Source organism: Balaenoptera borealis (assembly GCF_965194805.1).
Source record: "Balaenoptera borealis genome assembly, chromosome: 11".
Lineage (NCBI taxonomy): Eukaryota > Metazoa > Chordata > Mammalia > Artiodactyla > Balaenopteridae > Balaenoptera > Balaenoptera borealis.
Genome location: NC_138868.1, coordinates 11,161,945 through 11,176,224, shown reverse-complemented (window position 1 = coordinate 11,176,224; position 14,280 = coordinate 11,161,945). Strand labels below are relative to the sequence as shown.

The window sequence follows — 14,280 nt, the reverse complement described above, 5'->3', positions numbered from 1 at the left end:
CCTGGAAGTCATTTCTGATTAATATGGGGTTTGATGTGCTCTGTCAAGTACCTGGTTCCCTCCAGCCTCAGGATCGTTGTCTTTTTTAAATTAGAGATATGGGTTCTTCATGGTGATGCCTTAAAACAATCTCCTGATAGGAACTATTTCACTGGTGACATTGAAAACATGGGGCCTTTTCCCCAGTTTAGGGTGAAAAGTTAGGTTTAACAGAGGTTTTTGTATTTTTCCATTTTTGTTTTTTTCTTCTGTATGTGTGTTTTTCCAAAAATGTTGACAGTTTTTGCTAAGGAACAAGAGCAGACAACAAAAGGATTGAAGGGACAGCAAAGTAATATTTACAGAGAAACTTGAAACTCTCACAGTGCTTAGCTTGACAGGCTGTTTTGTCCCGGGTAAGCCTGCTCAGGGATGGATGGCCCTGTCCCCAGCACATGGTCTCAGTGTCACATGGTCACATGTCTCCTGGTTCTTATGATGCAGTTAAATTCGCCACTGTGTCATGGTTTGGTGCCACTATTACCATGAACTCCCAGTGGCTCTGCCACCTGGAGAGGATTGAAAACTGCTTCCTTTGTAGAAGGAAACCTAACTGAAGCCCAAGCACCACTTGGCTGGTTTTGACATCAGTTCCCTGCTCTGGGCTCGGGTGCCTTTCTCCCACCCCCTTGCGGCCTTTGAGACCATTTCTCCTGCCCCTCCATCCCTACTCTTCTTTTTTCTCCCCACACTGCCTTGCCGAGGAACTGGTTTGAGATTCAAGTGATGGTAAGTTCTGTTCTCTGTGTAGAGACTGACATAACGCCATGGGTTGGGTTGAGGAAGGTCTAGGTGGGTGAAGGGAATTCCCATCCTAAGATGCACAGAAATCAATTGGAGAGACCAAACTTCTGGTCAGGAAGTAATAGCTGGGAAAAGGTTAGGAATCTTATTAAGAGACTGCTGTCTCTTAACCAGATAACTCAGGTAAAACCAATGTCTGTCACTTACGGGACTTGGGAGTACCTTAGAGAAAACAACTGTTCCCACCTCAGCTACTTATTGAGCACCTGCTGTGTGCTGGGCACTATTCTATAGTAGTGAATGAACTCAGTTCAGGCCGAATGAACTTGGTTCAGGTCTGAATGACCAGGAAGAAGCCGGCATCCTGGCAATGCCCTAAAAACATGAGATAGATGTATTGGGTTGGCCAAAAAGTTCGTTTGGGTTTTTCTGTGAGATGTTATAGAAAAACCCGAACGAACTTTTTGGCCAACCCAATATCTTGGCTTCTCTCTTCACATACTTTAAAAAAAAAAAAAAAAAGGTGGCGGGATCCTTCAGAATATTCCAGGCATCTAGACAATGTGCTCCAGGTGCCCAGTGCAGTGCTTGTCACAGAGAAGTAACTGAGTGAATGTTTCTGGAATGAGTGACAGCCACCAAGGCCTGGGGAACCACAGGTAATCATGGGGAAGTTGTGCAAGTTTGCCCCACAGAAGGCTGCATGTTAAAGTTTCCAGATGCTCCTTTTGGTGCTGAAAAGAAAGAGAACCCCTTTCTCGTGTGAGCTAGGACTGTCCTGGGGTGGGTTTCCTGGGTGTGACTAGTGTCTGTCCTTTGCAGGGTGAGATGTTAGATAACATAGAGTTGAATGTCATGCACACGGTGGACCATGTGGAGAAGGCTCGGGAGGAGACAAAAAGAGCCGTGAAGTACCAGGGTCAGGCCCGGAAGGTGAGCCTCTCCTGCTGCCTTCGGAGAAGAGAGTCCACTGTGCGCGCCGTCTCTCGCTCTTTCTCTCCTCCCTCTCCCCGTCCCTCTTTCTGCTGCACCCACCTCTTGCATCCGCGGAAAGGGAGCCATGATTGATCGTATTGAGAACAACATGGACCAGTCAGTGGGCTTCGTGGAGCGGGCCGTGGCAGATACCAAAAAGGCTGTCAAGTATCAGAGTGAAGCTCGGAGGGTGAGCCCTTAGTCCCAGCTGGACCCACCGGCTTCTCCTCTCTCTGGTCGCCCCCACCCGTGTCCTTGAGCCCGTGCCTTCCCTCCGTCTTGGCCTCGTCCAAAAGCCTACCTCAGCTTTCCCTAGAGCATAGCTCCCTTCCTTCCCAGGTGTGCCTCGCATGGATCTGGCTCACGTGCCCTCTACCCGAGAACCCACATTTGCAGGCAGCTCTGCATCATTGCCCAGGTGCTGCTGCTAAGCCCCTGGCCAGAGCTCATGGTCCCTTCAGCTGTTACACTTGACTCCTCTGCTGTTCAGAAGCCTTCCCTTCATTGCCTTCCACTCCGGTAGCCCAAGCCCTGCCCGACTTGGTCTCTTTTTCTCTACCATGAACCCAGTGGTGTGCTGATGGCTATGTGAACATTATCTTGTATCTTGGGAGCACCTATTACTTCTCCTTTATAGATGAAACAGTTGAGAATCAGAGGTTAAGTAATTGGCTTCGGGCCACCTAGGAAGCATAGGAACCAGGATTCAAATTCAGCTTTTCAATCAAGCTGTTGCCATCCTGTCTCCACGGCCCACCCCCCACCTCTAGTTGTGGTGGCCCTGTCGCCTGAGGACTTGTAAGCTTCTCTACCTAGTGACGGTGGCGGCTAGCTCTGGTGGGTTTTGCTTTTTAGCCTGCTCTTTTCTATTTCTCTTGGGCTCTTGATATTTTTGTTCGTCAATTCTTTCTTTTTCTTCCAACTTTACCTATTGCTTGGGCAGGTATCTAGGGAGCTGGGAAGTTATTTTACATGATGAATCCAGGCTGGTTTGCAACAGCACCGTAACCATACTTTCTGATCCCCAGTCACTGTACTGGGTTTGACAGGTGGGAATGTACTTTGGGGGAGAGATGGACAGACGTGTGTAATTAGGACTATGTCAAAAATGTCTTTATACTCCTCCTTGAAAAGGAACAAATGAGTCACTTGTATCTTGGCCTGTTGCTGCTTGGAGACCCCATTATGGTTGCCCTTATATCTCTGCGCACATGAAGGCCACCGTGTGAGCTGAGAGCTGATGCAAACTCCATATTCCCATCTGCTGGCATTGCTAGTGCACAAGTAATTTAAGAAACAAAATATCCTAATAGAGTGTCTTTATGTAGAGATGTTGGCTTTTTATTTCATTTATTTAGATTGATAAGATGCTTCCTATGTAGAGGCAGAGGGGTTGGGTTTTGGATGACTTACTATGGCTTTCTGGTTGTTTGTAATAATGACTTGTTTTTATTTCTCTTATCCCTCTCTCCAGAAATTGATAATTATCATTGTGGTAGTGGTTGTGTTGCTGGGCATTTTAGCGTTGGTTATTGGACTTTCCGTTGGGCTGAAGTAAGGGCGGCCCGGAAGGCTGCTGCCCTGAAATGTAAGTAAATGGAAGGTACTCGGGGACTCTGGATTGGCTCCCTCTTGAGAAATGAGCCTGGGATTTAAAATTCTGCTTCTTCCCCCCGTGGTTGTCCTTGGACACACCGAGCGCTCTGAGACTTCAGTACCTGTGCGTTCTTTCATCTGTGTAACTTCCTGTTCTCGGGTCCTGGCTGCATACAGGGGTTGGGTCTCCTGTTTGTTCCTATTCTGTGGGTTCTGTCCCCACTCTTTGTCCTGTTTCAACACCGCCCCTCATTTTCACTCCCCTTTCCTAGCAAGCCTGCTCCTCCTCAGCTGGGTGCAGTCTATGTCTGGGATCTGGGGTTTGTCTTGTGAGTTCTTACTGGCTTTCAGGTATCTTGGGCTTTGCCTTCCATATCCTTTTCAGTGTAAATGAAGCTTTGAATCGGGATTTGGGTCTGTAGGGTTTTGTTTGTGGTTGACTGGTTGGATCTCGAACGATAAGAGTAGCTAACATTTTTGAGGGCTGGGTTGTATCAGACAATGTACTAAACACCTACACGTGCATCACTGAGTCCTCACGTCACCCGCGTGAGACAGGTGCTATTATCGTCCCTACTTTACAGATGAAGATGCTCAGGCTTAGAGAAGTTAGGTAACGGGCATGTTGGAACACACAGCTAATAGCGGACCTAGCTTCTCTTTGTAAAACAAGGTGGCCATTTATCATCATCTACAAAGTCTAGAGAACCTTAGAGGACAGCAACTTTTTAAAAAAATATTTATTTATTTGGCTGTGTCAGGTCTTAGTAGCATGTGGGATCTTCGTTGTGGCATGTGGGAACTTCCGTTGTGGCTCACGGGCTTCTCTCTCTAGTTCTGGTGCACGGGCTCTCTAATTGTGGCACGTGGGTTCAGTAGTTGCAGCGTGCAGGCTCTCTAGTTGTGGTGCGCAGGCTCAGTAATTGCGGCGCGTGGGCTCTAGAGTGTGCGGGCTTAGTTGCCCCGTGGCGTGTGGGATCTTAGTTCCCTGACCAGGGATTGAACCCACGTCCCCTGCATTGGAAGGCGGATTCTTAACCACTGGATCACCAGGGAAGTCCCAATAGCAACTTTAAAATTCAGGATATTAATTTCTTTAAAATCTGGTAAAAAGAATAGAGCTGACCACTGAATCAGGGTTTCATGTGTACAGCAGCAGCATGACAAGAATGATCTAGTTACTGGCACCGTGAAGACTTCTGTGACTTCTTAAGTATTATTTTTCTGAATATGTTTATGCTCCCCAGTTGTGCTCTAGGATAACATCATCACCCCATCTTCATTGGGGAAGCTCTGTGAAGCTCAGTGAAATTAGGAACTTGCCCAAAGCCTACACCGCTCGCAAGGCAGAGCAGGTGTGACGCCTGAACTTTTCTGCATCTTTTTCACGGTGCCTTTCTGCCTTCTAAGATGAGTGGGGGATAGGGGGACTAAGGAGAAGATGACTCTAGTGCCAGCAAGCTTCTGAAACTTGTATTCGAAAGGTGTTGATGGGAGCCCCACAGACAGAACAGGTGTTTTCCACCAGCGATGGTGCCTCTCTTCCCATAAGTCCTTCCACGGTAACGCGACAGCCCCCGGGAAGGGCTGTAAAAGGCCCAGGGGTTTTCCTATTTTTTTGCCTCTTGTAACAGGGCTTTTTGTTTCTGGTGCGGTGGGGTATTTAATTCCAGGCCCTGTCGTGGGTGTGCTTGTTGGATTTCTCGGGTTTGTGTTGAGTCTTCCGTTGTTCTCTTTTTGCAGCTGGTTCTGACCTTTCCTCTCCACCTTCTAGGTGTGTGGCTTGTGGCTGAGTCTTACTGTTGCTCTTCACCGTCACCCTGGCCGCTGACCGGCTCCTCCTCCCCCTGCCTCTAGTAGAGCCCACTTCACCCCAGCCTGGTGTGGCCGCCCTTGTCTTCAGATGGGAACGGAGTGTGAATGGCCTTCCTGAGAGAGAGTGGGACCTGTTCCTTTGTTTTCTTGTAACCAACCTTGGACCTGACCCAGCAAACAGTCTAGCCCAGGAGAATCTAAACTACTGATGAAGCCCTCAGAACCTTCTCCTGCCCCACCGACTCTGAAGCACCTTTTCCTGGACTGTAGGAACTGCCCCGGCTTCTCCTTCTCCCCTCTGATGTGTCAAATTATGCCCCGCACCTTGGAGAGCCTACCTGAGACCTCTCCAAGGTGCTGTATTTTCTACCTCATGGAGTGTTCTTCTCCCCAGAATCGCAGTGTATTTTTTTTTTGCCGGGGGTGGATATCTTTAACAAAGCAAGGGGATTCTTCCAAGTTCGGCAACAGTAAGGCTTGGACCTGAGTCTTCTACATGGCAGGACCCCAGTGCTCATGGCTGGTTGTCCCTGTCCTGAAAGCAGGAGGGACTGGCAGAGGTCGTTCTGGTCTTGGAAGCTGACTTCTTGTTTGAAATTCAACCTCAAATTAAGCTCTCAGTCTGTTCAGCTCGATGGCCAACTCGATCTCTGCCTACGTTGTACTCCCTCATGTTGACTCAAGGAGGCGCTGCCATGAGACAGTCGTCTGAGGTTACCGTCTGTAAAGGCTGGGCGTATGGAGTAACTGTTTCCGTGTCTCAGTCTTGGGAACTGGCTGTTTACTGTTAGAGTGATGCTTTGTGAAGCCATTGCCTTGAGGCCCAGAATAACCAGGCACTAAAATTAGGCCAGGGATGAGGTGCTTGAGTCTCAGGCTCTGGGAATGTTTCAGGCCGGGGCGAGTATGAGTATTCAGCCATTTCATGTGTTCCAAGTGTATTTTTATAATCGTGTGTGTGAGATGTATGTACATACATGTATGTGTCTCTCAGGAAGTAGGAAACTGGAAATGAGGATATTATAACCTCAAAAAAATAACTTGAGCTAGGCTAAAAATTAGGTAAGAGACATTTGCTTACCTGCAAATGAATCATAGTAGAAATGTGACCTTCCCACATCATCGGGAAACCTGCTGTTTTCTGCACAAGCGCTCGGAGAATCACAGATGGTTGGGGTGAGGACTAACTTGACCCCCATTAGGTTTTTAGCAGACAGAAGGTGTGACAAGCTCAACACCTCTCCCCGCTTGCTGCCTGGGCTAGGCTTGTCCTGAGAACATCCCCCAGCAGTCTGCTATCATTCATGGGACCTTCGGGATGTCCCGTCTCCAGGACGGAGTCAGCTCGGGGAGGCCAGGGTCTACTCAGCAGATCCTCCTGCTCCCAGATTCACGAGCTTGATAGATTCTTTGTCGCCCCCGCTTGTCATGGAGCAAACAAAAGCCAGGAAGTTTCTAAGTGTAGTGACGGTGCTGAGCCAGTGTGAGCCCCTTAGATCCCCTGCTGGTCTCTGCCGGCCTCCCGGATTGATATTTCAGCTTTGACTTTAATGCATTCTAGGATAGGGCGAGCACCCTGACCCAGGCCTGGTCCATTGGCTTCCTTTGCAAAGGAATGATTACTCCTCATCATTGCCCAGCACTTGGACGGAGCCCAGGGGACGCCGTCTTGCCTGTGGCTATGATGTCCAACAGGCCTGGCTCCGCAACGAGGGCAGACAAGCTTCAATCACAGACAGATCTTTGCTCTCCTGAGATTGAGGCCTGGGGCTTATAGTTTGGAATACAAGTGAAGGGATTTTTGTTCTTTCTTTTTACTTTTTTTAAAAATGTAAACTTGATTATTTTATTGCTAATTTAAAAATAAATGACTTTATATTGATTGTGAAACAGTTCTGGCTCGATGTCCTTGTAAAACACTTGGTGACTGGCTGCCACCATGTGGTGACTTTTGTTTAGGTTTCGGAAAGAGGTTAGATTTTTTTTTAACCATGTGCTAGATCAGATGGATCAGAAGTTCTAATTCTTGAAAATGGTTTAACTCTCAAAGAGTGCATTGTAACTGTATTTGAGTCTTAAGATTTCAAGGGATCCCCCCCCACAAAAGACTTCAGCTGACTCACTGAGAGTATCTCGCTCTGGGGGGAAGTGGGGTAAATCTGATAGGATGGCAGCTGGAAGGCAGAACATGTTACATACGAAACATCCTCTGAGCTTGCCGTTGATCTGATTTTTGCATCTCTCACCGAGAAGTAACGTTTCTCTTAGTACCCTGGGTTCTAGAAGCCAGATCCATCTCCTTTTACCTTCACATCTGCTTCCATGCCCAGACCCTCCCCTGTCTCCCTTCCTTTGGAACCCTCTCTGCAGTGACATTGTTTCTCACGTGCTTTTTCTTTCCTTGTCTGGATGAGCAGAAGAAGATCATGATCATGATCTGCTGTGTTATCCTTGTGATCATCTTAGCTTCTACTATTGGGGGCATATTTGCCTGAAAAAGCCAAAACAAAACAGGTGAGCCGTCTGTGGGGAGGGTCAGGCCTGTTTTCGCTCGAGACGCTTGTGTCCTGAGGGCTTTGGTTGTCACCAGGTGCCTTAATCTGTGTGGGATTGGGTGCTGGAATAAAGGTTGGAGAAAACCAAGAAAAATGAGTGAAGAGGGAGTTGGTAGGGAATAGGTAAATGGGGAGACAGAAGGTGGCAGTCTGTCCCGTAAGCAGGTCTGGTAGCAGACTGTTTTGTTCAGAATGCTTTGCCTAAGGGTGTTGATTTCCTGTAGTGAAATCTGGGCACTGGCCTGTGGGAACGGCAGAGGAGAATGAATTCATTACTGCATTAGAAGCACCCTGAACTCTTTGGAAGAGGGCCACACAGGGAGCCCAAAGTAAATATCAATAAAATTTTCCCCTTATGAGGTTAGGCCAGGTTTTTGCAGCCTTGTGAGTAGTCCCTTACCCCTGTAGACAGGCTTGGTGATCCTAGCCCCACACGTTTTGCTGTATGATCTATGATTTTTTTCCCTCCGTTTTTGTTATCCCCTTCAGTCCTCACAGATGGATCCTCACCTGGCATTTTCAATTCTTCTTCCACCTCTGTGGTGCCATCCCTTCTCCGCTGCAGATTCCTCAAAAGCTTTTTCCATTATGAAACCTCTTAGGACACAGGACCTCAACCACCTACCAGTTAAAAGTTACGAAAAGGGAGATTTACAAAAATATGGACTTGGGTGGCAGGCAGGAGTGAAGGAACAGGGAGTACAGCACTGTGTAGCAGGTTAGGAGGATGGTTAAAGGAGACCGCAGGGTAGAGGAGAAAGCATAGGTACCTGTTTAGGAAATAAACTCGGAGCCAGAGCCCAGGCTGACGTTACGGCTGAAGCACACCCGGCTCATCAGGATCTGATTTTAACTGCTGGGAGTCAGTCAGGATCAGGGCACTTGTCACTTCTGCTCTTCCAGTTCTGGGTCTCACCTTTGACCAACGCTCTGCCTCCTTCCTTCTTCAGGGTCCAACGTTCTCCAAGGTGATTGTCTAACGATAGGCCCCAGGCACGTCTCCCTCGCTGCTATGTCCCCAGTACGTAGCACAGTGCCTGCCGCTTATAGCTGCTCAAGAATCTGTTGACTTTATCTGAAATTAAGCTCTCATTTCTGCTATGGCCGAGTCCTTGGACTTGCCTCTTAAACGCTTTAAGGCATCAGTGGGAAATGGTCTGTGTCACAGCCTGTGTAGAAATGCCTGGGAATGGTCCATCCACCCACGCAGAAGCACAGCAGGCCCCCCTTTCACAACATGCACTTGAAAGTCCTTTTTTTACGGGAGGTGGTGATAGAGTTCTGTCAACGGCCTCTTACTTTGCAGAGATGGCTGGCCCCAGGACTGTGGTTCAGTAATTAAACGTGGACCCCATAAGAAACACATTATGCTGTGATTGAATGCCCAACAGTCACGAATACCATGCTCTGTGAACCCTAACGAAGAAGTGACAAAGTTAGGTCAGAAAAACGAGGCTGTCACTCACACCCCTTCTCACTGATTCACGCTGCCAGCTGAAACTGGCTTTGCTGGCCAGTAACTTGTGTACAAGAAACTGTTCCAAACACTGTCCCCAATTCAAGGTTCAGGTGTGTTCTAATGCAATTTAGTGATTAGTTATAGTACAAGAGGTTCACTAAAAATATATTAAAAAATCACGGTATACAATTCTCGAGGACCACACCACTGCTTAAATTTGTACTTTTGAAAGTAAATTATTCTTTGCCGGAGGTCTTACTTTTTAAGAAAGTGGGATTTAAAAAATTGACATTTTAGTCAGTGTGCTGTTTTCTGCCCACTTTCAAAGCAAATGGTTTAATATTTTTCCTATCAATCTGTATTTCCTTTGGTTTGAATACAGGATGGAAACCATTGCTGGCTAGCTCTGAAAAATAGATGAATTTTGTTAAAGGCAAACAGGGAGCTGGAACCATGGGGCTTTGAGTCACCCAGGGCCCTTGTTCATTCAACAGTCATGATTTGAGTGCTGTGTGGCACCGTGCACTATGCTAGGACCTGGAGGGACACAGACATAGAGCCAAATACCCCCCATCCCCGGAGGGCTTCAGGCCTAGGAAGGACCACACAATTCAGGTTTTGTTTCTATCAGTTCCTTTTGCTGAAAGGCAAGGGTATGTCTGTTGCCGTATTGTCCAACATCCCCCCTTCTAAGATTGAGAGAAGATGGGTAGCTGGGCGTAAATAAATATGTTGAATCAATCATCCTACGTACTGTTGTTTTCTTTGCTTTTCCAAAAAACATTAAAAGTCTGTAACTAGTAAAATGTCATAGAAACTAGCTCCTGAAGTGTGTATATATAAAAGGCAGTACAGATATTAAGTCTGACTTGAATCAGAGGTGGGAGATGCAAACATTTGCTTCAGCCTTGAAGACATTTATCTTATAGCCGGGGAGAATCAGAGCTCCTAACAAACGGTCAATCAGGCCTGGTTCTTAATCATTTAAGGGAATTAGTGACCAATGAGAAGTTACATCATCTTGAGGTGATGCTCAAACTTTATTTAATATAAATATAATGCACTTTAAAAAACCTGACAGAAAATGTACAGCTTTTCAGAAAGCATCTACTCATATGCTGCTCCTTGGTTATGACATCAGAGCTACCCGAAGACTTGAAGGACTGGCTGAGGGGAATAAATAGCCTGTGTCCGTTTCCTGCTCACATCCTCACTACACACGCTCAGGCATGTAGAACTTGCCCCAGTATCGCCCCTTATGGGTCAGGTCGTAGGGGCTCAGCACTTTCCGTATCCCCAGCATGTTGGCAGTGACAATGCGCTCAAAGGTCCAGGGGTTTTGGTTGTTCCGTTCTCGTTCTTCTTGATCTTTCCGCATCTTCTCTAGAGTCTCACGGCTCACAGCCTTCGCGGGGAAGGGCAACTTGTGGGCAACCTGGTCGAGGAAACCCTGTACTTCTTGGAATTCGCAACGCCCGCCCATCTCTACTATGAGGCGGCCAGCCTTCACAGGGGTCACGTAGTGATCGATGGCACCTTTGCCGCCCCCCATGCGCTGTCCCATACCCTTGCGGGTGATGGGCTTGAAAGGGGCTGGTACTCGCCATAAGGCAAACATGTTCTTGGGGTCCATAGACCGGTTGATTGTCAGGCGCATCATTTCAAAATGCCCCCAGTGGAGGTAACCACCACCCAGTGCCTAAAAGTAAATGGAAGAATTAGAAACATATGGGGATTTAGATATCCTTCATGGGATCTATTATGTCTCTTCTTTTATGGTAACTGTGGCTTCAATGATACACATGAAAGTATAAATATAAGTTCTAGTAAGTACCATGGAGGAAAAGCCTAGGGTACAGTAATAAATGGGAACAAGGGTGGACCCGCTTCAATGGATAGCCAGGGAAGACCTCTTTGAGGACGTGACCTTTATAGCTGAGGCCAGAATGGAACGAACCAGCCAAGGGAAAACAGATGAGTGTTCCAGGCAGAGGAATGGCGTATGCGAAGGCTTTGGTGCAGCAAATGGCTTAGTGAGTCTGAGCAGAAGCCAGTGTGGCCGGAGTAGAGAGAGGAATGGGGAACAGACTGAGATCTGAGAGGCTGGCAGGGGCTGATCATGCAGGCTGTGGGAATCGGACATTAAAACATCACTCTGGCCGCCTGATGGCAACTAAATCCTTGTCCACAGCCATTTGTGTAGGTACTGACGTCAAGGCTTCACGGAAGCTACCTGATGAGTAAGGAAACGTCTGTCCCATGTACTAAAACATGGATAGTTTTATTTTGACCAGAGGCTTGAGAAAATCTCATGGTCTGATTATGGGGTAAATTAGGTAGCCTCTTCCTTCTGCTTTCACATTATTCTCACTCTACGTAAAACAAAAAACATTTATGACTTAATGCTTACTGGGTCCTGCTCATCAGTTTAAAGGGCAACTAGTGGCAGTTCTAGTAAAACCTGTGGAGGAAGAGACAAGAATAAACTCAAGGAGTCTATTTTAATCCCTGGCTTCCATCCTATAGCCGCTTGACGCTGGACTCACCAAGATCGCAAAACTGCCTTCAGTGAACTCAGTGGCTTCAGTGGAAGGTCCTCTTATGTCACTCAGGTTTTTAGGCTCTCTTCTCACTTTTGGTACAAGTGGTACCCTTTCAACAAATCTGAGCTTGGGCTTTTCAGGAATGGAAACATCTAAAAGGAGCACAGACAACCAAGAATAAGTCAAACCACACATCTCAAAGGATTCATTTTCTTCCTAGAAAGATTTATAACAATCAGGTCAAAGTCTTAAAGTTACCACTCAACAACAATTCCAAAAGTGTGTTAGGTTTATCTTGTGGGTGCTTTCACTGACACTGGAATCTTCTGATTACGACAGTGGTTGATGCAAATGTTTTTGAACCTTTTAAGAGAGCAAAGTTTTCACCTTCAAACCGAAACGCTTTTTTAAAATGCCTACTCTGTACCTAACACTGAAAAAGGGACTGTTAGAGAAGGTATAGAGATATGAGAGTGTCACAAAATAACACTAGGTAACATTTTTGTGTGTGTGTGAATGTTTACTAAGTGCTGGAATTGAGCCGAATGCTTTACATGCATTATCTCATTTAATCTTTAAAACAACTTGATAGCCTTGGTATCTTTTAGGGCTTCCTTTTTAATATTTTAAAACCTTTAAAAGTTTAACACACATGTATCAAAGGGCCCCATAAAAAATGTGAATTATCACAAAGTGAACACACAAACATACCCACATAACTATCATCCACATCAAGAAACAGAACATTAGGCAGGTAGTATTTTTAATCTCCATTTTATAGAAGAGGAACTTCAGGCCTAGAGACATTTTATAATTTGGTTCGGGTCATCCAGTCAAAACAGCAAAGCTAGACAGTATGTCACTTAAGAAAAAATACCACACTGCCTCTCTGATAACAGAGGTAGTGGAAAGGATACTATATTGTACATCAAAATACCTAAGTTCTCTTGCTCTGCCACATTCTTGTTGGGAAACTTACAACCTAGTACTCCTTTGATCTAGTGCTCTTTATATATACAGGGGCTTTTCATGCTGAGACCTGTACTACAATGTGCTTGCTGGGGGAGGGCCAGACATGCTACGTCTTTATCATGTCTGACGTTTTGACAATATGGAAAAAAAAAATCAACTTGTAAGTCATCTAAAGTATTGCTATAGTAAAACAAGCATGGCTCTGTGATGGAGTCCAATATCAAACAGGAGACTTTAAGGGCTACAGAAACTGCCCCCTGCCATTTCTGTTATGTAGCTAAAGAGAAACTTCGTAATGCTTTCTCTTGCCTCCATGGCCGTATGTACTCCAGTGCATGTAGTACTTTCACAATTATGTGTAGAAGATAAGGCCCTCAGAGGTCAAGGCCCCTTTCATTTTTTTTGAGATTTCCAATATATTAAAAAAAAAAAAAAGGTAAGTTAGATATACCAAATTGTGGCTTACCTTAATTGTTTATATTAACAAATTAATGCTTTTCACATAATACTGTTACTGACTGCACATGTGTAACCTCATTTGGAGCAAACATCAAAAGTCTAAATTGAGGCCAATTAGGTTTAGCTGAGTGGGCAGCTGTGGGCCACGCACCAGTGGCAGGCCATAGGGGAGATAATCCATGACAGCAGGAGCCTTTTTGAGTCTCTTGTTGTTCGATTTTTCTCCAGCGCTTAGAACACTGCCTGGCATCAGTATGCCTTCAATACGTAATTACTGAATGGGTGAATGGGGATAGGGGGCACAAGAATACTCCCTACTCTTAACCTATCCTCTGCTGGGTTCCATCACAGAAAAGGCTTACAAACAGGAAAACAGATAAGCTCTCACCTTCAAAAGTTGGCACCGGGAGCAGCGTCTTTAGGCCAGCGCTGGCGGGCGGCGCTGCCCAAGAATCTACAAAGACAGATCAAGTTAAACGACGAAGGCGAGAAGGCCAGGGCTTGGTACACTCTGGGCCAAATATGCTCCTGACAGAGGTGTCCTGCGGGTTTGGGACGTGGGTTCCACTAAAGGGGCTCACTGCCCCCCGCCCCCAAAGGACAAGCCGGGGACTCTGGGCGCCGATCCCCAGGTTGCACGAACGCTGTTGACCCTTTTGCACGAATCTTATGGCGGGAGGGGCGGCAGCAAAGCGCAGCCCCTTCCCCGTGCTTCCGCAACCGTGCGCAGAGTCTTGGGACTGTGCGAGATACCCGATGCGGGGGAGGGGTGTGGAGAGAGGCAAGGCCTGGAGGGAACAACAGGGGACTTCTGACCTAACAAAGGCGCCCGCAGGAGGGGCGCGCGGGCGCGAGCCAGCAGCCGCCACATGGTCACGCGCGTGCGGTCGCGTCGGGCTCCCCACGGCGACCGCAGCGGACACTTCGACGCGGGCAGGGAACGCTGCACTCTCGAGCCACGCCGGAACCGGCTCCGGCCCCTACCTGGTCGGGCCGGAAGTTGCGTTCGCGCCGGTCCCCCCTGCAGTGAGGGCGGGTGGAAGCGGAAGAAACGCGAGCCTCGGAACCTGGGTTCCGGCCTGGTGTCTGCGGGTCACGCCCCGGCGCACCTTTGGCCGTTGGG

General features: G+C 47.2%; 2 protein-coding genes across 16 annotated transcripts in view; one reads left to right on the top strand and one right to left on the bottom strand.

The window, feature by feature from the left end:
* Positions 1-14,280, top strand: part of STX3 (syntaxin 3) — a 176,796-nt gene that overhangs the window by 34,264 nt on the left and 128,252 nt on the right. The window contains exons 9-11 of one of the 15 annotated variants that reach the window (XM_082341284.1): positions 1,606-1,716; positions 7,587-7,683; positions 8,675-9,925. In XM_082341284.1, the coding sequence (XP_082197410.1) occupies positions 1,606-1,716; positions 7,587-7,664 (189 nt within the window). In that variant the 3' untranslated portion in view covers positions 7,665-7,683; positions 8,675-9,925. Of the gene's footprint in view, positions 1-1,605; positions 1,717-1,837; positions 1,949-3,232; positions 3,347-5,128; positions 7,060-7,586; positions 7,684-8,213; positions 9,926-14,280 lie in introns of those variants that run through there. The other 14 variants (XM_082341283.1, XM_082341280.1, XM_082341279.1 and 11 more) reach the window with 14 other exon arrangements.
* Positions 10,200-14,166, bottom strand: MRPL16 (mitochondrial ribosomal protein L16). Its single transcript, XM_082341308.1, has 4 exons — positions 13,974-14,166; positions 13,546-13,611; positions 11,730-11,878; positions 10,200-10,882 (listed from the first exon to the last, which is right to left on the bottom strand). The coding sequence occupies exons 1-4, from the start codon at positions 14,026-14,028 to the stop codon at positions 10,397-10,399; spliced, it is 756 nt and encodes a 251-aa protein (XP_082197434.1). The 5' UTR covers positions 14,029-14,166; the 3' UTR covers positions 10,200-10,396.

Excerpts from the sequence above, each read along its gene's own strand:
- MRPL16 (XM_082341308.1), bottom strand. The coding sequence starts at position 14,028 with ATGTGGCGGCTGCTGGCTCGCGCCCGCGCGCCCCTCCTGCGGGCGCCT. Across the intron at positions 11,879-13,545 it reads CCCGGTGCCAACTTTTGAAG|ATGTTTCCATTCCTGAAAAG; the intron begins GTGAGAGCTTAT and ends TGCTCCTTTTAG. Across the intron at positions 10,883-11,729 it reads AAGGCAGTTTTGCGATCTTG|GCACTGGGTGGTGGTTACCT; the intron begins GTGAGTCCAGCG and ends ATTTACTTTTAG.